The sequence below is a fragment of the Natator depressus genome, chromosome 7 (genome assembly GCF_965152275.1).
Source record: "Natator depressus isolate rNatDep1 chromosome 7, rNatDep2.hap1, whole genome shotgun sequence".
Lineage (NCBI taxonomy): Eukaryota > Metazoa > Chordata > Testudines > Cheloniidae > Natator > Natator depressus.
In genome coordinates this window covers 121,340,949-121,367,533 of record NC_134240.1, presented here as the reverse complement: position 1 = coordinate 121,367,533, position 26,585 = coordinate 121,340,949, and the positions used below count along the sequence as shown (strand labels likewise).

The following is a 26,585-nucleotide window of genomic DNA, read 5'->3' as shown; positions in this document are numbered from 1 at the left end:
TAAGAAGCCGTAGCAGAGGGTTTCCCATGAAGTAACACTTGTCAAACAGCTTCCGAACGCCAGTCCTCCTCTTAATTTTGCCATGAAGAATTCATGCTGTGAGGTGCAGGTTGTTCAGCGCCGGATGCCAAATCTGACTGTGGTGCTGGGTCAGTAAGTCACGATAAAGAGGGAGAGAGATGGGCAGTCAAACCGACAGATTGAGGAGACTGGAAAACCAACACTATCTTGGCCACGCTAGTGCAATGAGAATCAGTCTGGCAAGATCCAACTTCAGTTTGAGAATGACCTGCGGGATGAGTGGGATCAGGTGGAAGGCCTAAGAGAACACCAATCCCCATTCAGGTGGAAGAAGCCTGGACTGAGGCCCATTCAGGAACAAAATTGACTACACTTCTTGTCTTTCGTTGCAAGCACGTTGATAGCTGAAATGCCCCATTTTTCAAGATGGGCCTCAACAACCTATTCTTCAGGGACCATTCATGATGCTGAAAGACGCCCCTGCTGAGGTGATTTGCATCAGGGAGAACATCATTCACATGGCCATTCACCTACTGGGGATGTGAAATAGCTTAGCCAAATTGCCAAAACTTTTTACGGCCATGAGAGTCTGGTCACAGAACACTGGCTCGCTCTAGTTCCAAAGTTGTCTGAAAAAAGAAAAGGAGGACTTGTGGCACCTTAGAGACTAACTGGTTAGTCTCTAAGGTGCCACAAGTCCTCCTTTTCTTTTTGCGAATACAGACTAACACGGCTGCTACTCTGAAAGTTGTCTGAGAGGATGAACGATCCACACAGGTCTCCAGTGCCAAGCGGGCCTCATGGCCGGCTCCACAAGGTGCTGCTTGAGGTGTAAGTCCCTCACCACCTCTGTTCTTGAATGATTTGCAGATGAAGCTCCTTTCCTTAATGTGCCCTTCTCCCAGGAGCAACAAGTACCATATATGGGGGGTCACTGCTGGGAACAGCCACCCCAAACAATGGACAACAGTTAAACCTTGGTGAGGGAATATTTATCCTAACTCCTATAAACTAAAAACATAAATACTGTTAAACTAACTTACTATATGGACAACAAAATCCAAGAGAGACCGAGATGGAACAGCGTGAAGAAAATACCACACCAAGTGCTCTGAGTCTACTCAGGAGTGGTGAGAAGGAACTGATGGGGTTCGGAGGAGCACTACCTTTAAATAGCCTGGGGAGGGGCTAAGAGAGACAGGGCATGGGTGCTGCCCCTCAGGGTACTACTAGGCAAAGTTCTCTGGCTTGGGTGCGCCAGGCACACGCACACCTGAATGGAAAATATGTCTGCAACCACCCAAAGAAAATTTTTTAAATCCCTTCTGAAACGACTTCTGCTACTTGCCAAAACTTTCCAGAAAAAGGCCCCAAGGGTGAGATTAATGGGTGAAATATGAGGTGGATTCGTTTGTCTTTGATGAAGTTGGGCAGAGAAAGGACTGAAAAAAATTGGGTTTATAACAGAGAGTGAGCGTGCTTCAGTCTTAACTATGGAAAGGCAAATGCCTCTTCAAATTGCTCCCTATGTCTGTGTAACAGAAGAGTTCCACACGTTATAATGCTGCTCTGGTACATGAGATTATTGCCATCAGACCTCTGAAAACTACCACAATAACACACTTAGCACAACAAAGATTTTTTTCAAGGTCTACCAGAGCCATTTGATTATGAGGCAGTTATAATTTATAAAATCCCAGGAATCTGTGTATTTAATTTCCTAGCAACACTCCCATGATGGCGTTATTCTTTATAAGATCCACAATTAAAAACAAACATGTTTTCTCCTTCTTCAGCCCTAGAATTTAAGTATCATGTGGAACAATCCCATCAGAAGTCAAATGTTTGGAAAGAAGGAGCACGTAGGAATTGAGCAGCTCTTCAAAGGTCTGCACAGGATAAACAATGTGTGTGAGAAATTCTTCCAAGCAATTTTCTCTTCAACTAAGTGTTCAGAGTCATCAGCAAAGATGGCAACACATTTTACTTAATTCCATCAGAGACTCAGGAACCAAGCCATCTGAATTATAATATCGTCTATGGAGGTATGATCGAATGGTTTGAGAATGGGACTGAGAGCCAGAATTCTAAAGCTGGTTCTGATACTGTCTTCCTGCACAACCTTGGGCAAGTTACTTACTATCCTGTGCCTCAGTTTCCCCATCTGTAAAACAGGGAAAATAATGGTACCTCCCTCACAGGGGTACTGACAGAATTGTTTGCTCAGTGCTTTCCTCTACTTAGGTAGTTCTGTGACCCCCATTCATCACAATAGCCAAACATTTAGCTGAGGCCAATGTCCTCAGATGAAAAGCACTGTAGAAGTACAAAATATGAAAATGTTATCACGTCCACTCTTTATCCTGACATGTTGTTCACTGTAGGTAATTAATATTCAAATCCGTGGCTACAGGAAAATATTTTATTAATAAAAAGTGGTCAAAATTCTGAATGAAAAAATCCCAAGGGAAAACCAGAGACGATAAAAGGTAGTTACAATTTTTAAAATTCTGTTATTCAGACACTGTTACTGTCTTAATGACAATCAGGTGCTCTGTTTTCTGTGTCACATGCCCTAGACATTTGGTAAAATCATCCATTTATTTCAATCAAAAGGGTAGCGATATTGAGTGAAGTGTTACTACTACTGTGCACTTCTATAAAGCCTTTCATTCACAATCTGCTGCTACCTACTTCGCAAAACTTCTCCCTTCTCCAAGAACACTCTCCCACAGGGAACGCCCACTGTCAGACGAAGCCAAATACCTTAGCTCTTTCAAGGACAACCTGGAAGATCCTTCCCCCAACCGGGTAGAAATACCTGGCAGTGCAGTGATGAAGTCCCTCTGTAACATGGGTTTGAGGTACGAGTTTATATGTCCGTGCTGGTAATGACACATCTGGGAGATGAGATGTTCCACAAACTCCACTTGGTCGGACTCGGACCACTGTTCAAAATACTTGACGCACAGCTCCTTCTCTTTCTCATAGCTTGCAGACAGCTTCCTTTGTTTGGGCACAATCATGCTGGAAGTGCCATTGGCAAGTTTTGTCTTGAAAGGAAAGAAGAAAACATGAAATAACGCTTGGGACGCTAACATGAGTCTGCATATCCCATTTGCTGCTGTCAGTCTGCAAGTGGCCACAGAAACTGGTAACCTTGGAGGACAGTACAGTTCATGCTGGAGCTGCACACAAAGGACTGTGGTTAGATGGGAGAACAAGAGTGGCAGCTTAATACAAACACATTTTAGTTACATTTTACACACAGTAAAATGCTGACAGATTCCTAATTTGCCATTATCAGCTACTTCAGTGCACCACAGAAGACTGCATTTGTATTTTGTTTCTCTTTTAAAGTATTTGCTTCAGGGCTACAATGGACTGCTGCTAAAATTAATAGAAAATACATGAGATGGATAAGAAACGGCACAACGATCATTTTAATAACACATATAGTATACAGTAAAATCTGTTAAATCAACACCCCAACATCTGGTGCTCATCTGTACTTCATGCAAAGAATCAAATACTAAACTTTATAGTCACTGTTAATATTTTGCCAGAAGGTCTCAACATAGTCTGATTTTGAAGAAGGGATCTCAGGGACAGGAGAAAACAGACTCTTCACTCTATCGCCTAAAAGCAAGATGCACGGAAGTTTTGTTTTTAATGATTTAACTGAAAGAAAAGCACACGTATTGTACCATGAGCACATCCCAAGCCAAATTAGCTGTCAACTGGGAAATCTATGTTTTCCCATGCTGGTTACTAAATAGCTTTTATTAAATACTAAACTAAGGGAATGTCTGTTTATTTTTAGGATTCTACTGCCCCAACTTAAAAAATAAATAAATAAATAAAACCAAGTACAATGGTCTTACATTTAACCAAGACAAGTTTTAAAGGGCCATTATCAAGATATATCCATGTGCCATGGAACCTTGATAAGTCTCATTTTAGTAATCTGCAAACCTGGTAAGTCTTACTAAAAGCTGGTGTCTAGCCCTACGTCACAGCAAAGCTTTAATAACAGACGGCACTGTAATGACAGTTCACATTATTAGATCATTTCTTTTACAAAAACACTCTAGTCTACATTTGCTACTGCATTATGAATTATCAATTAAAACCAAATTGCACCTATCATGATAAATACAAGTTATATTTTGTGATGTAGTATTTCAGTTTCAGTGACTTGCTATACCACAATGTGTATTAACAAAATTAATGATATTTTAGTCAATCTAAAAGAAAATAACCAGACTGTACACGCTCTACATGTAATTTGTACCTAAGAGGAATATACATAGAATCTATTTACTGGGAGGAAGGATCAATGGAAAGATGTTAAGTGATTTGCTAAAAGGCTATAGAAAGTGCCTGCCAAAGCAGGGACAAGAACTCAGGAATTTCTAGCTCCCAGGCTTGTACCCCAGATTACACCTCCCTGTCCACCTAAAATCCTTACCTGTGTTGCCCACACCTTGGATTACCAAAAGTGACAGAATGCTTTAAAATCTACTTAATTTTTCATCTAACAGAGATGGCTGGATAGATTTTCTTACAAAACTGCCCTGGTAAGTGGCAGCCATTTTAACAAAAAGTATATTCCGGCTTTGTATTATGGTTTGAATTAACTCTGATTTTCTGAGACTATAGTACGGTACAAGGATATCAGATTGTATCATTGCTCAGCTTCGCATCACGAGCAAACTGGTCTGCAACACTTGTTTTGTTTCCTTTCTCATTCCCCTCAAAATGGAGCTGAGAGTCCTCAAACACTGGGGAATGTTTCTGGGAGCATTCAGTAAGGATCATCAAAGATGGCTAATAGCTGGTGGCAGAGTTGCAAACTAACAGCAAAGTATAAAATCCTTGTACAATGATTTTATATTCTCTCATCATGTGGATAATAGTGTCTCATAAATGGGATACTTGGAGGGAGGAGAAACACACACTCTTCTTCTGGACACTCTCTTTATATAGAGAGAATGCTGACATCTCTGAGGCAACTGTGGGAATGAACTCCATGGCGTGAAAGGTTGGATTTTTCCTGGCAATGGCATGGCATACAAAGATTAAGGATGGGCTGTATTGAACATCAGCCTTGAGGGACTCTGGCTGTTTTTACTGCAGTTTAGCTGTTTGCAAAACAGAAAAACCCATGAAATGCTGGAGATAGTTGACAAATGGTGTATTTTACAAGCCTGACCTCATTTCATTTCTCATTTCATTTGCTGCACAGCCAATCTTACAGCAGGCTATCTCAATAGAGCATGGTTTTTAAACCTGTACCTTCTGCCTTTTGTGTCCTCCTTTCAGTGAGAACAGTCACTATTTGCTAGAGCATTAAATGCCCTCTTATCTGTTACAATCAAGAAGCCCCTCCAGAAGAGATAGTGCTATCAGACATACGGATAATAAAATGACGTTAAATATTCATACAAATGTACCACCCAAAAGGTTTTCAGCCCAGAGCTTTCTACTGTTTGTTGGGATGAAGATGTATTACCTGCTTCACTATCAAAAATAACCACAGACAACAGGAACCACAAACAATCACCGCACGTTACCCAAAGTAGATGCATCTATGTATGGCATGGGAAAGCGCCCAAATGTAGCCCAAGTGGAGCAGATCACAGTCTGCCACCTTTTTCTTCTTCCCTCCCAGGTTTGAATGTGGAGGCATGACCCTGCAGACGATAGGGGCCACCATTCAGTGCTTCATTTTGATCTGAGCAGCGTGACATGCTGGGACCTGTAGCTTCTGTGAGTGGCACCTTTATACTTGCAGAAGTCTATTTCCTCCTGAGGTCCCTTCCAACCCTGATATTCTGTGATTCTATGATTCTATTTCAGTGATACCATTTTTGAGATGGGGGTGACCAGCACTGAACACAATACTCAAGATGGTGAAGGCATTCCATCAATTCTAGTCAGACATCCTGGCACTGAACAGACTGGTTTAGTAAGCTGTCCGTAATTACAAGCTTTTCTTCAGGCCTGAAGAAGCTGTCAGACAGTCAAGCCCAAAGAAGAGCTCGGTGGAGCTTGAAAGCTTGTCTCTTTTACCAACAGAAGTTGGTCCAATAAAAGATACTACTGCACCCACCTCGTCTCTCTCGTATCCTGCGACAAACACAGCGACAGTAACACTGCAAACAACAATTACTAGGCCATTTTTCTGAGTGGCTACAATTAACAGAGCCTATTTGTATGCACAAGGAGGTAGGAGAGAACTAATATAACGAAGGACCTGAGTCTAAAGAATAGCCTACGTCTACAAGAAGGGGCAACATTTTAGTATGGATAAACAAAGGTTGGATCCGTCTAAATTTGTGTGAACAAAACAAAAATAACCATGGTATAACATGGTTGGCCCACCAACTTAGTAACAGAGGTTGTTTTTGTTGTATAGATGGGGCTTACGGGTCCTTCTTCAGTATGGGAAAAGCCAAATGCCAGCACAGCTCTCCGCTACTATTACAAGAATCCGTTTTTTCAGCCACACCAGCAATCTTTTTTTTTTTTTTTTTGGGAAAAGGGTTGTAACACAGATGTCCCCTACTCACCGTAGAAAACCATGTTAGAGCTCTTTTTGTGTACAGATTGACTCCGACCATAAGCTTCTTGTGGTAGGAACTGTCCTGTCTCTTGCAAAGTGTGGATGCTCAAAAAACCCAGCTAGTGCCACAAGAAATGCACCTACGTGTCTGTGAAGCTCTAAAATGGTTCAGAGAAAATAAAACAATGCTGCAAGTTTCTCATTTGAGTTTCTCTACAGCCAAAGGGGAGGGAAAGGCATTCCATGATATTCCAGCGCTAATATGTCTTAGTCGCTTACATGGGCACGAAAGAGCATCAGGGGTCATGTGTTCTTTGGTTCTCAAACTCAAATACTTTGTCTTGCTTATTTGCAGTTGCATCTTTTCACTACGAACTATGTGCACCACCAGTGCTGGTAAACTTGCTGATCTAGTCAGAGCCACCTTAACAGCATTTTTGGATGGGTCCTACTGAAGGGGAGGGGGAAAAAAAGGACACAATGTTTAATTATAAGAAATGATTGAAATAGGCACAGACATACCCCGGGTGCCTCTGCACTGCAGCAAGCTCTAAACTTGTTATCGTTAATGGTTTAAATTTCACTGTGCTAATCATTTCAGGACACAAGCCTTTCTTGATAATCTAATGAATTATTCCAACATCCTTCAGCAAAAAAAATCCTCCTTGACAGCACTAATTACAAGACGTTTTCCCAGTGCTTATGTAAAATATGACAGAGCAGCAGCTTAGGGAATTGCAGAAAACTGCTTCTAATTTCCACTGAGAAACTGACAAACACCTCTCTTTCATCTCTCCCAGCTCTCAAGTAAGATTTAACTTTCTCATTTAGTTAATTACCGAGTGAGGATCATCATTTTCCTGGATCGGAGCGGCTCAAAGCCTTTATCGTGTTAACTTGTGAACTTGATCGATGGCTGCTGCTAAAACTTAATAACTTCACCCCCTGGCAAATTGTAAGATAAATATAATAGGAGAAACTCTGACAGTAAAAACCTGCCAGAAACGAGCGCTGTGTTTATGTTTCTTTGCAGGCAGCAAAAAAACAACCGACAGCTTATTACTGGGTGCGTGTTACTTATATTTAAAAGACTCCAGGCAGTTAACTTTCTGCGTACTGCTCAAACTTTGCTCACAAGATAAAAGACACTGGGGAAAGTCAAAGCAGTGGCACAACAGAAAAAGGTACCACGTGGGGGGGTTGAGGGGCAGATGGGGGGGAACAGAGAGAGGGCAGCAAACAACATTGAAAGGAAAGTCATGGCCAATGTGCATGTTTAAGCAATTTAAAAAAATCTAATGAATCCAGACAAATAACTGAATTAAACAGCAGTACCAGTCATGCTCAAATATTCTGGTGCACTTTAGAAGCTGGGTGGCAAAGGCAGAGGAATTAAATGGTGCAGCTACAGCAGCAAGATGTGTCTCTCTTCACGGTTCTAGATCTGGAGAAGTCACTGTCAGCTGAACAATTCCAGCACTGTTGGGTTTTCAAGCCACCTTGTGGCCGCAAAATCATTTGCCCATAACCACATACCACTCAGTGCATGCTGATGTACTGGAGCATCTGAATGTGCCCCAATGCCCCTCATGTGACCCCTAAACTAATAAGAACTAGTACTTTAAAGTCAAGTTGGGAAGGGTTTGCTTGGATGACCTAACAGCAGCACACAGCAGAGGCAGCAGGACACCGAGGCCCAAGTCCCATGGCTTGTGTCTTCCTCCTTGGGCCTGTAATTACCAAGGGCTGCAGAGGTAGATTGCTTAGCCCTAGTGGGCTGGGACAGAGGATGGACATGTTCTGAAGTCACTTACCAGTAATCTCTTTAACTACATTGTTTTGAGAAGCTGGAAGGAGGATGCCCAAGAGCGGCCTGGGAGCATGGGTGTAACATAGAATCATAGAATACCAGGGTTGGAAGGGACCTCAGGAGATCATCTAGTCTAACCCACTGCTCAAAGCAGGACCAATCCTCAATTTTGCCCCAGATTCCAAATGGCCCCCTCAAGGACTGAACTCACAACTCTGGGTTTAGCAGGCCAATGCTCAAACCACTGAGCTATTCTCCCCCCATGGGGACCTGTAAGGCTCAGACAGAAATTAACAATCTACTTCTTCAAACAAAAAATGGGGTTTTCTGAAGGGTGGGGTTGGAAGAGGCGGGGCTCCGTCCAGCTCCCAGTGGATGAATGTCCACACTGTAAGACCATCCCCACATAAGAGGGATTAGCACAAAGAACCAAGGGCCAATGAGCCACAGAACTGAAATTACACCAGAAGGGCAGTCCATTTCTCATGATGCCCTCTTTTGCTGGAACTTGTTTTTCCTATATTTGACTTGATAGAACTCAAAGCTACAACACTAGGTCATTAAACATCTCAGTCCATTTACTTTTATTTTAAAAGCTCAGTTTAGAAGCTACCCATTTCGTCTGCCTCCATCTCGCACAACAGATTCCAGGAAAGTTAACCATTAGTTTAGCACATACATGGGCTTACTTGCCATGTACTGGACTACAGTTTCTCCACTGCAAAGCTCGCTGGAACATTTTCAAAACCCAACACAACCCGGGAGCAAATCGCCACCAACCACATCTGAGTCAAAAGAAAGCCCCACACAAAGGAGCCAGGATTTTAGTTCCAGGAGGAAATTAAAAAAACACCAACTGAAATGAACAGCCCCCTGGATATCCAAAGAAGTAACAATTTTGCCTGTACTTGGTTGTTAGCTGCTTGCTCACATCCGGCTTCTAATTTCACAGCGGCAAATTCGGTAGGAAAAGAAGATACATTTAGATGGAAGGTCAGTGGAATGAGAAGCTCAGGCTGCTGTGCTTCTTGAGGTCCGGTGGGGGCAACAGTTCCCAGAGGGCAAAAAGAAAAGGAGTACTTGTGGCACCTTAGAGACTAACCAATTTATTTGAGCATAAGCTTTCGTGAGCTACAGCTCACTTCATCGGATGCATCCGATAAAGTGAGCTGTAGCTCACAAAAGCTTATGCTCAGATAAATTGGTTAGTCTCTAAGGTGCCACAAGTACTCCTTTTCTTTTTGCGAATACAGACTAACACGGCTGTTACTCTGAAAAAAGTTCCCAGAGGTACCATCTAACTACATACGATACTTTGTTGGGCTAAGGGGTGCCTGGCTAAGGACTTCACCTCCAAATCAGAGGAGTGACATTTAGAGACAAGGTTGTGTTCTTCTGGGACCAGAGAAAGCTGCAGGCACCACCGATGTAATGTGCTGAATCTCTCCAGGGACTGGGGAGGGCAAGACTGAGCCATGCATGCTTGCACACCTGCTATACAAAGAACAGCAATAATAATGCTGGCTAGAGAAGAAGCTCCTCTCCCACACTGCTAAAAAGTAAACCGCAACAGGGAGAGCAGATGAAAAACTGTTCTTTTAAGCTAATACTTAATGTTTCAGACAGACTAATAAAGTTTAATTGTCTGGAATCTGGTGGCTCTGACTGTATACCTTTCCTTTGATATAGGTCTCACATCTGGATTTTAAATGTTGGTAAAACCACCAAAATAAAATTTCTGTGCTGGGAGAAATGGAAGTGAAGGGGGAGTTTCCCCCCTACCTTAACTGTAAGTTTGATCAGTCTCTGTAGGATTCCTTCGAAAATAACTGGGACTGGTGAGGAATCATCTTGTGATGGCAGCACCTGGACAATGCTGGCATATGCCACACTTTCCCCAGGTTAAAGAAACCAAGTTACTGAGAGCAAAACAAATCAGTGGCATTAACAACCCTCCTCTCTTCCCTATAAACACTGAGAATCCATGGTGAGGGGTATGCTAGAAATAACCAAACCCTACACATACTTTAGAGGCACTCTTAGACAGGTAAAGAGTGACTCTTAAATTAGTTAAACAGAAACACTTCCCCTTTCGCATATGTTACCTGACCCAGCTTTGGACAGCTGGGACTACTACACATTACTACTGTTAAGGGAAAGCAGCAATATGTACATTATTACTTGGAGAACAATCTACTGAAGTCAGCCTTTACCAGTAGCAGCAAAGGGCTCATTAATGGGATGGCAAGGGGTAGGCTATGCTCCAGGCAGCAGGTTTCTAGTTTTCTAAAACAGCCACTTGTAAACACATACACCACTGACTGAGTGGCAGTTCCCTTTACGGGTGTTACCGAAGAGTTTTCTTTTTCCCTCGTGTACTCCCTTAACCCAGACAGAAAGCCACCAGGAAACAGTGTACTGGGGGGCAGGCCAACATGAATAATTTTAAATGAGACTAGACAACACATTCAAAGAGGGGGTGACCTAATAGGTCTAATGTCCATGGCTGGGTGCACAGGATAAAAGGATCAGGATACCTGGAACATCTTGGTCTTGTCAATGGAAAGCTTTAATACACTTTTAGCATTAAGAGACTGCAGCCTTCTCTGAGATACTTGGGTATTTCTCCCTATAGTTTACTCAGGAGAGCACAGCTCAGATGTGGCATTACTTTTCACTGACTTTCCTGCTTTTGAACACTTTTTGCAATGATGGGGCCAAAAGAATGTAAGTGACTTGCCCAAGGTCACAATGAGAGTTAGTGCCCCATCTCGGATTAGAGGCCACGACACTCCAAGGCCTTTTAAACACCAGATAATCCCAGGGTTTCCTCCTTTCATAGAACAAACAAAAACAGCAGTGGGGTTAGGGGAAAACTGCACGACTCCTGATCCACACTTCCTCCCACTGCAAACACGCTCCTACAAGTTGCTCAGTGAAATTCATCACCTTCCCTGCTCCTGAAATGGCAGTTAATTCAGTTAGTTGCAGGAACAGCTCACATTCACCTTGCACCTTAGCCAGCTTAAGTTTCTCTTCTCTGTTCATGTTATTCCCACTCTGTTTAGTCATGGGTGGCACCATGTGATGTCTCCACCTTGCCGTGAGCAGCATGTAGCACTTGTTTGAGTTGGACAAACAGGGAGGGAAGAAGCAAAGGAACAACCGAGAAACGGGAATGAAAAGGAGGGATGGTGTGAACTGTGCTGGGGCAACTGCATGGGGAGCATGGAGCTGGGTTGCTCATCTACCAAACCATTGTATCGTTTCAGGTTAAAGCTGGTCAACGGGCTATGGACAAAATCTGCAGGGGTTCATCTCTCAGCCTTTGCTCATCCACCAGATGAGGCCACCTACCTGCTATCCACCAGCATACACGGTATCTTGCTTGTTCAGTCATTCTGCTGGCTTTACCACTCATTTCTCAGGATTACCTAGGACTAGACACATCCTTTCCTTGATAGAAGATGGCCTGAGTTCTGGCCTCCAAATGGGTGGGCAAAGGAAATTCTCCCATTTCCCCTATATCTTTAGAGAGGAATACATTGGTCCAGGATATGCCAGATCACAAAAGAATTAAAGACTAGACAAGAAGAGCATGTAGACTGTAGCTCTACGGTAAGCAAGGAAGAAGCGTAGAGGTTGAGAAAGGCTGGGGATGAATTGCTTCCAGTCATCAGCAAGCATCTCTTTCCAGAGTACTCCTTCCATAAAACATAACCAAACGTCATGACCAAAGAGGGCTCCCTCCATCACCATCCTTATTCATTATTTGCACTGCTGTAGGCCTAAGGGTCATGGTCCCGGACCAGGAACCCATTGTGCTAGGTGCTGTACAACAGAACAAAACGATGGCCCCTACCCCAGAGAGTTTACAATTTAAGCGATGAAGCCAGTGGGTCCTTGGGGTCCCCCTCACATAGCTAAAACAAAAAGCAACTTCTGCTCGCAAGCAGAAAATCTTACAGATCTCTCCTATCTCTGGCCCAGAGAATCACACGTTTCCCTATATTCCTTGACTCCTATCTTTTCACTACAAATAAATCAAGATACTCCGAAGCAGAGGAGGTAGTCACCATCCCAGAATTATACCCACCTCAAGAGAGTCAGTCAAACTGAGATAGCTTTAGTGCAACTGCCTGTAACAGAATCAAATTGGACAGGGAGGGACCTCTCAGCTCCCACTCAGTCCCTCCCCTGGTAGTCAGAGCAGGATTATTCACCATACTCTATTGTCTAGGATTACGTTCAGCCTAGATCAGGAGATCTGTTAGACTGTGCAATGGTCTCCAGTCTGGAAGTTTGTCGTCTCTAACTCAGCCTACACTTTTCTTTTCCTGATTTCACCCCATTCCTCCTAGCTATACTCCCTTGTACCAAGAGTAATGAGATTAAATTAAGTCATGTAGCTCATCAAATCCATATGAGAAGTTTCATCCATCCCAGGCAGTAAAGTGGTGCCTTATGCCCTAAAACAAGAGGGCTGGTATCGCTCATGCATTTTTATCCTGTCTCGTGCAACTCCACGTGTTGTTATTCACAAGAATTGTTAATCCTTTTTTTTCAAAATCTATCATGGTATTTGGATAAACATCTTAAGGTAGCGTATTCCAAAGATTCATTATGTATTGAGTAAGGTAGCATTTCCTTTTATCAATATGAAATTTGTTGCCTTTTAATTTCATTGGGTGTGCTCTTGTTCTTGCATTGTGAGAATGAGTAAACAGAACCATTCAATTTACCTTCTCTGCACTATTCATTTAAATACCTCCTCTATCCTATCATCTCTCCCTTGTTTCTTCTCTGTCTTGGGGCAGTTAATGCATTACGCCTGGCACCATCATATTGGAGAACACACTGTTTGACTCTCCATTGCTAGGAAGAGCATATGTATGGCCCTACCAAATTCACAGTCCATTTTGGTCAATTTCATGGTCATAGGATTTTAAAAATCGTAAATCTCATGATTTCAGCTATTTAAATCTGAAACTTCACAGTGTTGTAACTGTAGGGATCTTGACCCAAAAGATCTTGGGGGTGTGTGTTGCGGTACTGCTACCCTTACTTCTGTTCTGGCGATGCCCTCAGAGCTGGGCAGCTGAAGAGCGGTGGCTGCTGGCCAGGAGCCCAGCTCTGAAGGCAGCACCGCCGCCAGCAGCAGCACAGAAGTAAGGATGGCATGAAATGGCATTGCCACCCTTACTTCTCCGCTGCTGCCTGCAGAGCTGAGCCCTCAGACAGCAGCCGCTACTCTCTGGCCACCCAGCTCTTAAGGTGACCGTGACCCCCCTAAAATAACCTTGCGACCCCTTTTGGGTCAGGACCTCCAATTTGAGAAATGCTGGTCTCCCCCATGAAATCTCTATAGTACAGGGAAAAAGCACACACAATCACACAAATGTAGGGCTGGAAGGGACCTGGAGAGATCATCTAGTCCAGCCTCCTGCGCTCACAAAAGACCAAATTTCACGGGGGGAGACCAGATTTCATGGTCCGTGAATTTGGTAGGGCCCTAGCATTAAATGATCAGTCTAGGGAAAGATGCACACAACTTTCTGGTACAAAACAAAATTAAACATTAAGAGAATCCAGCTTTTGCTGACAGTGAGCCAGCTAGATAAATGGAAGGCACGGTTCCTACACTGTTCCTCTGAACAAGGTTAGAGCTCCCTCTAGCACTCTCACTATAGAACAGTCACAGCCACCGCTGTGACAATTTGGTGATGCCTACAGCTAGCTGCAATGTTGCTGTTTTTAATTTTAATTGGCTTTAAGTGTTGCTGGCACATGAATAATTAATAAGCTGCCCCACTAGTTTCTCTGAAGTTCAGGCAAACCAAATGACAGATGAGAATTCTTTCTAAAAGTAAAAGAGCTTAAAACTACCCAGCTTGCTATGAGAGGTACAGGAGCCCATTTTCAAATCCCATGATTCAGGGGCTGCTCAACGATCTGTTTTGATCACGTCAGCCATGTGCGTCAGCCATGTGCAGATCTAGTTACTTTAAAAAATATCAGACAATTAAAAACTTTAATTTTCACGACTGGGAAAGCATACTTGTTGTCATCACCTACTCTCCTCTCACGGGTTATCAATCGTCCTCCACAGATGGATGGCAGGTCACCTACAGTCCAGGAATGGTTTCCAAATTAGGTGCTTCTGTTTCAACACTGAGCTTTAAGTAGCCTGGGGTAAGTGAGACTAGAAAGGTACAACCATATTACGTTTAATTCTGTACACGGAGATAGCTAATGACAGAAACAAAAGCAGATCTTTCTAGTAAGAGGCTATTATTTATTGATCACGGATAAGCTCCATGCTCATGATATGGTGTAGCAATCCGGAGCAGGGACCTGGGAGTCAGGTCTCCTGAGTTATACTACACTGACTCGCTGCATGGCCTGGGACAATCACTTCACCTCTCCTTGCTTCAGCTGTCCGTTTGTTAAACAGCCATGACATAAAACCATTTATCTCACAGGCAGATAAGTAGTACTCAGGTGAAAAGTGCTCCCACCAGAAGGGCATGCATCACCAAACAGCATTTCACACATACCCCTAAGTGTGCATCTTCCCCTCAAGCATTATCAACCAACTGGTACATTGATATTTTTGTCGCCAAGAACCATCTATGAAGGCTTCCAAACTCTAACCAGTGGCATGGCCTAGACTATCTGAATATTTTATTTAAATTACCACTATACTTTGCAGTCAATCTGCTGAATCATGCCAACCATTTAAGCAGCCTTTAAAGCTTGGACCAAAACCGCAAAGTAAAAAAACCCAACACTTTTGCTGCTGAAGTTTCCTGACTTTTTCTGAAAGACACATTGTATCCTGACAACTGCCTTAAAATCAATACAAATACGAAGCCAGCTAACAAATTCTCCTTGAGTCCAAAGAAGTGCCCTCGAGAGGGTTCACTTCAGTAAAGTCACCTTACTTATCATAGTAAGTTCAATATTTAACCACAAGGGGACTTGCTGAATTTTGGAAGTTAGTGATTAATATTACTGCCATTCAGAGAGATAGCAAAGGTGATAAATATAACAGGATGCATTATGATAACCACAATTACATTTTTCTTTTCTTTTTTCTAAAGAATTTGATGGAGTGAGAAAGACTGATTGAAAATAACAACTAAAGCCAAGTATACTATGCCAGCAGTTCTCAACCAGGGGTCCAGGGCCCCGTAGCGGGACTCGAGCAGGTTTCAGGGGGGCCTCCAAGCAGGGCCAGCACTAGACGCGCTGGAGCCCAGGGCAGAAAGCCGAAGCCCCACCGCATGGGACTGAAGCCCAGGTCCCTGAGCCCTGGGGTTGAAGCTGAAGCCTGAGCAATACTGCTTCGAGAGGGGACCCTGTGGCATGGGGCCCCAGGCAATTGCCCTGCTTGCTACGCCCTAATGCAGGCCCTGGCTTTTATATGCAGAAAACCAGTTATTGTGGCACAGGTGGGCCGTGGAGTTTGTTTTATAGCATCGGGGGGGCGGGGAAGGTACCTCCAAAAGAAAAAGGTTGAGAACCTCTGTGCTATGGGGTGCTGCACAGAAACCATTAAAACTTTCTCACACTACCCTTTCAATCAATGCCCCTCAGGCCTGACGGAGAGTTCTCTGATATTCGAGATCCAGGCTCCCCTCATACAGTCCTGCCACTGCACTTATAATACTGATAGGCACAACTGCAGGATGTGGCATAGTCTTTATCTTGGGAGGGCATGAATTCTTTCTCATTACTCATGTTCACGTGGGATCTTGTTGGATCCTTGACTGCTTCTATATATCTGGACAGCAACAGTGCATTTCCCCATCCATACCTGGCAAGGAAGTTATAGCCTTTCTTTCTGGATGTGGCTTTTGACACAGTTATCCCCACTTTTTGTTGCCTCTGGATTGAGTTACTGCAATGTGCTTTGCTGGGGGCCACACAGGGAGAGATGAATTGAAAGCTGCAGGTGGTATAGAAACCTGTTTGTCTGTGTTTTTTCCCCCTAGCAGTTGAGGTCAGCTGGGAGCTGACAGTTCCTAAGATGTGCTTGGTTTGGGAGGGACAAATCATTCTCAATGAAGGACTCAACTCTGGAATTTACTACTCTCTTGGCCCTAGAGAGCCCAAGTTAGTTGCAGCATGCCCTGAAGGTCAAAGATCATCTGCTTACCCAAGTTTTAGGGAAGGGGGACTCCTTACTGTTATTTAGGTTGAGAGAGAAAGGTAGGGGACGTAATGTCTTTTATGATCAACTTCCTTTGTTGGAAGGTACAAAGATTTCGAGCTACACAGAGCCTTTCTTCAGACCTGAAAAACTCTGTTAGCTTGTACCTTCTGCCAAGAGAAGTTGGTCCAACGAAAGATATTATCTCTCCTACCTTGCCTCTCTCATATCCTGGGACCAACAGTGCTGCAAAAAGTTATTTAGGTTGTTTGACTGAAACGGACTTATCACCTGTATGATGATGTTTTTATTTTATTCATAATAAGTGAATTTGGAGGTTTGTGTTTGAAAGGTGCGTTATATAATACATGAAAAAAAGATACTGGGCTACTCCAATTTGGGCCGAACAAAGCTCCACCAACGCATCTCAACCCTTCCTTGCAGCAGCCCTGCTATTCCTATATTCGACTCCAAACTGTTCTGCTAATAAAAAGAAAAGGAGTACTTGTGGCACCTTAGAGACTAACAAATTTATAAATTGGTTAGTCTCTAAGGTGCCAGAAGTACTCCTTTTCTTTTTGCGAATACAGACTAACACGGCTGCTACTCTGAAACCTGTTCTGCTAATGAACTTCAGGCCTGTCCAGCAACACCCTCTCCTGACCCATACCTGGACCTCCAGGCAGCTCTATGAATGGGTCTTGACTTATAACATCCCCTCCTATTCAAGTCTTCAGATCTGTTAATTGTGTTAAATTATATGTGAGGATTCAGTATTGTGACTAATGTCTTCTATGAAACATTAAACTCCAAACTCATCTCCATCTGTGATCTAAGCCAATTTTGAAATCCAGATCTCAAACAATGATACATTAACTTACTGTGGAGCCTAATCATGTTTGCAAAAAGAAAAGGAGTACTTGTGGCACCTTAGAGACTAACAAATTTATTTGAGCATAAGCTTTGCTGTAGCTCACAAAAGCTTATGCTCAAATAAATTTGTTAGTCTCTAAGGTACCACAAGTCCTCCTTTTCTTTTTGCGGATACAGACTAACACGGCTGCTACTATGAAACTAATCATGTTTGGTTTCTCCTAAGTCAGAATTCAGATGGTAGTAAAGTGCTTCTCTTGCAACCCACTTAATAACTGTTGGGACAGTAAATCATGATCTAGAATGGGAGTGACAGACCTAAATTAACATGATAAAAGAGCAATCTGATTCCACTTTTCGGTTCACACATTCCACCACTCAATTTTGTAAAATGCAGAGGTTTAGAAAAAAAACACTGGCATTAATTAAACAACAGTTTTATTACCTACAACCAAAGCCTTACAAGGAAGGCTTATCAGACAGCTCTGCTAAGAAATTACAAGCCTCACTCAATTAACAATTTAACTTTTTGTGGTGTTGCTGCTAATTGTGGTATTTTTCATTTTTATTTTCTCCTAAATGAAAACCCAACACACAGGTTGACCATCACAACCAGAACAAGTCTGTTATCCATGGAAGGAACTCCCCATTCTACCCCTTTCTATTGCATGGGATTCACAATGACCAGAGATGGATTTGCATTTCCCTATGTCATTTGGCAGAATCCCCCGGGAAGTCTGCTATAAAGGTAGCAACAGTGAAAGAGACCTGGGCCTAAAGGCAACTTACCGTACTCTCAGCAGGGATGCTGCCAATGCCAGTGTCCAGTGCCCACTATGACAATTTGGGGAATCTTTCTGAACTCATGAATTCTGTACGAGATTATGCGTGGCTGAGCTGGCCCCATATGGACGGGGGATAGGGAGAACTGAGCTCAATTCACAGAGCCATCCAAGCTCCCCAGTGAGGCACTCTATGTGGGGGAGCAGAGGACACAGATCCATCCTTTTACCTCTGGCTTTTCTTGGCCTAACTCCCTCTCTGAAGCCTCTAGGCACACGAGCTGCTACAAACACCTCAGAAGGGGAAGAGGAGCCGAGGAGACATAACCACCTAAAGGCAAAGGCAGCCCTGGGGTACGGCTGGGAATCAGACACTTCTTTTTGACTGACACTTTGGCTCAGTAATTGGAAATCTAGTGCAGAATTTCCCTCAGAAAAGCTTTGCAGCAGCAAGGGCTGGGGGAGCTAGCGACTGACAGGTCTGGTTCTGCCCCAACCTGCAAGCAGGCTGAAGTACCCATTGTAGCTGATCTGCGGACCACAGCATGATGAAGAATGACTGGTTAATAAATAATAATAGTAATACCAACCAGCTCTTAGATAGTGGTTTTCATCACTAGATCTCAATGCGCTTTTCAAAGGGGAGCAGTATCACTATTCCCATTTTACAGGGGGGAAACAGAGGCACAGAGCAGTGAAGAGACTCACCCAAGGTCACCCAGCAGGCAGGTGGCAGGGCTGGGAATAGAACGTAAGCCACCGGAGCCTCAGTCCAGTATTCTGCCCACTAGATCATAATGCCAGTAACCAGGGCTCTTCAAGATGATTTAGTTTCTTTGGATCCCATGAATCTCTAGCTGTATCCATCTGGGCTGCACATGTGCCCTGGGCCTCCTTGTGCTTCCATATGAGGGCTTAAAGGGCAGAGCAGCCACAACCCTCCCTCAGGTCCCTTGCAATTCGAAACCAGGGGTAGCAGAGGACTCCAGAGCTTGAAGATGGGGAGAACCCATGCTCCGGTGGTGATGATGAGGAAATGTCTTGTAAGGGTGCTGCTGATGTGACTGGCACTCTTGGTTCCAGGGTCTGTATCAGCAGATATTTTGGCACTGGTGGATGATCCCATTTTCTCCTAGTCTTCCATAGTCATCACTGATGCTGAAAGGGGCAGTTCCAGAGCCAGCCAGGTGGAGTGTCGAATGCTGTAGGCTGCATGTTCTCCCCATCGCTTGACTCTGTACAGGACCTGATGGATTTCTTTCCAGAGGCTCTGCATTGCCTGTCTTTATGGGAGGACTCCCTGGTTTGCCTGGAGTCTCTGCCTCTGTGCTTACAACGGTCCCTGTCAGTGCTAGACTTTGACACTGTAAGTGTCTGTTTTGTTGCTCCCCTACAGATGCCGTCTTTGGTGCTGGTGCTAATTCCTTTCTCAGTGCAGGCTTTTCTGTGCAGCCCGTCTGCTGGACAGAGCACTAGATGATGCTGGCTTGTCCACTAGCAGTATCTTGACACTTGTCTCCTCAGGGTCTGTTGAGATCTTTGTGTATTGTTCCAGAATGTGGAGTTTGAGCTGGCATCTCACAATTCTTGGCATAAAATGGCAGGCAAACAAAATATCTGCTAGCTGTGTAAGATTCCCCTAAACAGAAAGAGGCACTTACTGCGTCCCTCTTTGAGAGAACTAATCCATCCATGGATAGGGCTTGAAGCCTACAGGTTTGAGTCTGCCATATTAATGAGGCCTACATAGGAGGAGTCTAGCCATCAAGACTTGGTCAAGATGGATCAACATGAGCACAATAGTTGAAGACGAAGGTAATCAAAGGTTTCAGAGTAGCAGCCGTGTTAGTCTGTATCCACAAAAAGAAAAGGAGGACTTGTGGCACCTTAGAGACTAACAAATTTATTTGAGCAGAAGCTTTCGTGAGCTACAGCTCACTTCATCGGATGCATGCAGTGGAAAATACAGTGGGGAGATGTATATACACAGAGAACAGGAAACAATGGGTGTTACCATACACACTGTAACGGGGGGGGGGGGAGAATAAACATGGGGAAATAGTTTTACAAGAAAATCAGGTGGTGTGGCTACTCTTTTTGCCTTCGCATGGAAACGTGAAGTGGCATAGGGTGCACGTGCAGCCCCGATGCCATTACCACACAGAACAGCTCCGGTTTCATGTGTGTGCACCTGCAGTGGGAGCTACACTGGCGTTCGGAGAAGGTGAATTTCTCCTGCTGAAACAACATATGTAATTTAGGTTGGCTGACTGAAATCACTGGAATTGATTCTGGCCACATCATCAGGGTTAATAACCCTAACTCTTGCAATAGGCATCATGGGATCCTTAAGGACCAATATAAATTGGACAGCTTCTTCCCTTCTTAACATTAATGTATTATGGGTCTCATTCAAATCTACAACAAGCAAGAACTTAAGAAATGAAGATGCTATACCTATCTTATGGTGTTGAAGCTCTCAAGAGATACAAGTTTCAGAGTAGCAGCCGTGTTAGTCTGTATTCGCAAAAAGAAAAGGAGTACTTGTGGCACCTTAGAGACTAACCAATTTATTTGAGCATAAGCTTTCGTGAGCTACAGCTCACTTCATGCATCCGATGAAGTGAGCTGCAGCTCACGAAAGCTTATGCTCAAATAAATAAGAGATACAAGATTCCCCCACTACTGTGATTGTCAACCCTTTGAAAAGCCTTATCAACTGCAACATCTATGCATGACATTATAACCTTTTGTAGTGGTAAACACCCATTTTTTCATGGTTTGTGTGTATAAAAAGATCTTCTGTACTTTCCACAGTATGCATCCGATGAAGTGAGATGTAGCTCACGAAAGCTTCTGCTCAAATAAATTGGTTAGTCTCTAAGGTGCCACAAGTACTCCTTTTTTTTTTGCGAATACAGACTAACACGGCTGTTTCGCTGAAACCTGTCATTATAAGGCTGGTGAGAAAAGCAGCTTTTGTGGTGATCTTCTAGTCTTCTATGTTAGAGTCAAAGGAGCATTTTTTACAAACATACTCTAAATTTACTTTTGTTTTTATGTTTTAAAATAATGTTGCAATCTTTCAACTGAAGGGGAAATTCAAATAATGTCAAAACAAGCACGTGTTCAAATAACATGCAACATATTTGAAGTGCAAAAAGCTATGTTATTCAATATCACAGTTGCACAAGTTAAGCCTCAAAAGTCAGGAAATCTGAAAGTTAAGGTTGAATATACACATTTTGATAGGCTAATTACGTAATCCCTTGCTATTTCTCAGATTAATTTTTTTGGCAATCTTAAATACATATATCATCTAAGACAGTGCTTAAGTATAAAGACTATTATAATGTTTATGTACTGGGACAGAGTTAAGATTTGCATGTTCAGCAGTAACTCTTGAATTTCCTGACTGACAGTTTAACTTTAGGTTTATATTTTTTCCCCTTTCTCATCTTGAAAAAAATTAGACTGTTTTTTGTTCCATCTTCCAAAAGATGCTGGAAATATTAAATTTAACCAAGTGACTTGTTCAAAAAGGTATTAAAAATTTGTGAAGAAAAGGCTTATGATGAACACTGCTTTGCAACCTTAATTGCATCAACCAGAACCAGCACAACTGCTAAAACAATCTTACTAGGAAAATCTCAAGAACACTGTCAAATCTTGGCAGGCATTTTGTAGCTTAATAGCCAGTTTGGCCATATCCACACTGTTTATATTATGCAAAATGACTTGTATCAGTTAGATAATAGTTACAGATACCTGAGGTGCATAGTACTAATGAAAGTTGACATGTACCCAGAAGGAAAAGAAGGTGTTAAAGCAAAAGACTGGGGTATCTGTAGACCTACAGGTTGTTGTTGTTGTTATTATGCTACAGACTTTTATGTGTGACCTTGGTCAAGTCACCATTCCCCTCTTGGAATTCTACATACCTACCTTATGAGGGGTTTGTTGTTAAGCATGCTGTGATCCTGGGATGAAAGACATTAGTTTATAATACTCCACATACCTTAAAATAAATTAATGAAGTTAAGAAAAGGGAAAGTAAAGCAGAGAAAAACTTCAGAACTATCCAGGAAAAGAACACAAAACAGCACAGAGAAATGTCCTGCCTCAGCTTGATGGAACACTGCAGAAATATACAAGTCTCAAAGCAACATTCAAACCCTGGGGGGAAAACGGCACCAAAAAAAGTTATCTTGGAAGTACAGCCAGTGTTCCAACTAGATTAAACATGCAAAACATATCACAATCTCAGACAAATTATAGAAAACCCGATTTCAAAAAAACCACCAAAAATATCGAACAGTGACAGATCAGCCAGATGCTAAAGCTAAACAGAAGTTAGACAAGGAAAACTTGATCCATGAGAGAAAGAAGAGCAAGAATTGCAATATGTGCAGTTTCACATATATGTAAATATTAACACTCCTTAGGTTGCCTATTAATTCACATGTGAAATATTCACGCTATTTACATTATTATACCCCATGCCAGCATATTCCATTCTGGAGTCACGGTAGTGACTCCACATTTATGGTGTCAGGAGCCAGTACGTTCTAGGACATATCTCCTCCCTGCCTGTTAGCATCTTCTCTGAATAAAAATTACTTTTGGGTAGAAAATTTCTCATTTAGTTCTAGCCCGCAAGTGAATCACTTTGTCACTCTCTAAATTGAATTAAAGGGCCAATTTACTAGGCTGTGTGTTTTATAATAAAAATTCCCCACCATTTTGTGCTTTCAGCTAAAAAAAAATGGCAGGCTTTGAAAAATTCTAATTTGTCTTGGACTTAGCCTGCCATGTAAGGTTAAGAAACAAACAAAATTCTTTAGCCTTTTCAGGTGGACTCGTTTCTCAGTTACACATTTTTCATATAACTCTCCATAAGGGGTGTGTGTGGAAAGCCGCTTTAGGTTTGCGCTACCAACGACCATGCTAGAGTATACTATTACTTCTTATTTCTTATGTAAGATTTTTTGCCCCTAGATCTCCAAAGACTTTACAAAGAAATGTTGAGAATCATTATCCCCATTTTACATATGGGTGAGGCAGAGAAGTGAAACAACTAGCCAAGGACACAACAGGCATCAAACTGGGCAGGGCTGGGGATGGAACCTTGGTCCCCTAATTCGCAGTTCAGTGCCCATGGACTACACTGCATCTCATTAGAAATACGCTATTACATCCTTGGGTTTTAACTGAGAGAGACATGTCCACCAGAATAGTTTTGTATTGCTGCCTTCCTAAGTTGGTCAACTGTTTTTGGCATCCAAATCTAAGCCAAACCAATCAGTCATTGGCCGACACAGGGTCACACGATTGTTTTAAAGCAGATGCTCTAGACAGTAATCGAGCACAAAGATATTTACACTTATTCTGCACTCAGTGCAACAATTGGGCATACTTTCTCCCTCATGCTGTTTTTTAGGCTTCTCAGACACCATGTAGGATAAAAAGTCCTGATGGGAAAAAGTGAAAACAGGCTACAAAAATAAAACATGCAGCCTTTTAAACATTCCTGGAATAGTAAATGGTGTGCACCCAGCAAAGCTAGTGTAAAGGAAATTTCAGTGTGAATATGAAAGGACAGAGGAATGTAAAATTTGAGAACAATGACCAAATATGGATCCAACATGCTGGCCACTATCACTGCAGTTTTGCAATTGGCCAACATGGTCACATGATTCTGTGAGCAACTGAAGCTGCAATATGTGTAGGGCAAACACACCTTTTTATGTTAAGGACGTTGAATTTTTACATGCAAAGGAGGAACAATTACTGTACTTACACGAACGTCTGTACTGTCCATCATAATAGTAAATGAACGTCTTTTGACTTACTTGATGATCAGTACAGGTGATCTTTTGAACCTATTATTGTATAACTTCAAGAACTGTAACTGATCACAGGTAAGTTTTCAACCTATGGGCCAATGATTTTTTACTCTAAACTTCAATTTCACAGAATCTATAAATTACATACACACAAAACTATGTTAAAAGATTATTATTAAGGTTGCAAAGTCAAGTACTCCAAAGTTAGGAAATACCAGCATTAAGGTTGCCTGTGCAACCTTAATTCAGTCCCTTTGTGTGTATTATGTTTCAGTTTTTAATTACATGATAACATACTATTTTATCCACAGGACCGCATCTCATTCAGTATATAGGATGGCCTTAGGTTTGTGTAATGATTGAGGATTTTGTTGATAGAACCCTTGCCTCATTTGTTGCAGAAGTTGGAAGGTGTGTAGTGAAAAAGCAGAAAACTGCAAGAAGAGAAAGGACAGTCTCATAGTTAAGGCATTTGAATGCTGCCCTGGAGAAATGAATTCTATCCCTGCCTCTGCAACAGAGTTCCTAAGGGATATTGGGCAAGTCACTTAAATCAAACTTCTCACAGATGATCACCAATGGTGTGCTCCACTTTGAGTACCTGACTGGAAACCCTTGGGTCTGATTTGCAGAAGTGCTGAGCACTCACAGCTGTAACTGAAGTCAATGGGAGATGTACTTTGAATATATGTAATGCCATATAATGCTAAGTCATTTGAAAACTCAGGTTCTAGGTGTCTCAAATTGGGGACCCAAAATCAGTAGAAACTTTTTACTTTAATTTCTCTGTGTCTCAATTCCCATCTGTAAAATGGGGATAATTCACTCCCTCATCTCAGAGTGGTGCTGTGAAGATAATTTTAATTGACGTTTGTGAAGCATTCAAATACTATAGTGATAAGCCTCGCAGAATACCCATGAGGAAATTAATAATCCTGTCTTCAGAGCAGGGTTTGAATAATGTGCAGTAAATAAAGCATGGGGCCACACACTAAACAATGATGATGAAACAAAATATTGAATAGTGAGCACCGTTCATCCTGCGCACTGAATTTTACCTCTGCCTCAGGCTGGAAAAAAAAAAATCAGCATGAGAAGTAACATTTGAGCCCAAATGTGAAAATTTGGCAAAATTATAAGCAACTGAAGACAAAGGGAAGTCTTTCCTGTCAGGAAACCTTAACAACAGGTGTCATTCCGAGCCCCTCTATAATTAAATTGCAAATACAGCATCGTTGCCCCAAATAACCTGAAACCACAGGTGCCTTTAATATTTTCTTTTTGCACTGTGTTGTGAAGTTATAATATAGTATGTAACAGGAAATGACATTGTGGACAATACCGTGACAGAATATCCAAACTTCCACTTGCTTTAAAAATAATTTCAGTTACTTTAAATGTGGCAAAATAACAGAAGGATTGCAAATCAAAAGACAATTAGCACAGACACTGAAAACAAACCTTTAGCATTGCTTTTTCCATCATTCGGCCTTCTTCAGAGGTGAGGTGTAAGGAGTAAAACAGTGTCTGAAAACATCTTGCAGATATTAGGGAAACACAGGCACAGTACTCGAGATCTACAGCTTCATGCCACAGTTTTCACACCTTGGTGCCAGTGCTAATACGATTTTCCAATATTTTCCTGCTATCTTCCTCCTCAGAAATATACCCCTCTCTGAATTCACTCTCTCACCAAGATTCTACTCTCCCCCTTTTTATAAAAGTCAATCCTAAAGGTGGGTCCCGCAGTTGGAACAATCATTAATTTTAGTTTTGATTTTTAGTGTGCACTTCAGAACCGTTCTGAGTTTCTCTCTCTTCCCTCTACATAAAATATCAAATTGATCTTCTCAGCTTACATATGAAGTGAAGTCAAAACCCTTTAATAATAATTTCACACTGAAAAGTGAAAACAGCTGAACAAAACCATGCAGGTGCAAGAGAGAACAAGAGAGCATTAGGAAATTAATGCAGTATCTGATTCCCACTCTCTTTTTGATTACCGAAAGGGACAGAATCAGAGTAATACTCTTGGCTGGGGAATCGAATTTTAAAGGGAAACTAAAGAGGAAGGGGATACAATAGGGAGACCCTTGCTAGTGCTTTATCTACTCTACCCCTCCTCATTAGAAACAGAGTGAAATTTGAAATCTCTCATGTAACCTACTGAATTTAATTTTTTTTTTTTTTTAAAACAGTGATCAACATTTTCCTGACTGACCCCAGTTAGGACCTGGTACTGAACCACTCATTAGTAACAGCCATGCTTTGCAATATTACCCTGGATGCGGCTGTTTGTCTGTTAAGATCTGTAAAGGGGTTTGAATGGAGACACACTGCTGGTGTACAGGGAGCACAGAAGGGATAATTTAAAACCCATGTTTTTCCTCCCCCCTCACAGAAAACATGCCTGCCATTGTGCAGCTGTGCTGCCAGCTTCATCACTCCCTTCATCGCCAGTCTTGCTAATTAAAAGGTTGATCACAGAACAATGCTCTTCTCATTAATTTCAGTGTTCTGATTGGGCAGG

General features: G+C 42.3%; 1 protein-coding gene across 14 annotated transcripts in view; it reads right to left on the bottom strand.

The window, feature by feature from the left end:
• BTRC (beta-transducin repeat containing E3 ubiquitin protein ligase) overlaps positions 1 to 26,585 on the bottom strand; it is a 167,215-nt gene that overhangs the window by 35,737 nt on the left and 104,893 nt on the right. For all 14 annotated transcript variants that reach the window (XM_074959479.1, XM_074959469.1, XM_074959473.1 and 11 more), the window contains one exon: positions 2,843 to 3,074. In XM_074959479.1, the coding sequence (XP_074815580.1) occupies positions 2,843 to 3,074 (232 nt within the window). The remainder of the gene's footprint in view (positions 1 to 2,842; positions 3,075 to 26,585) is intronic.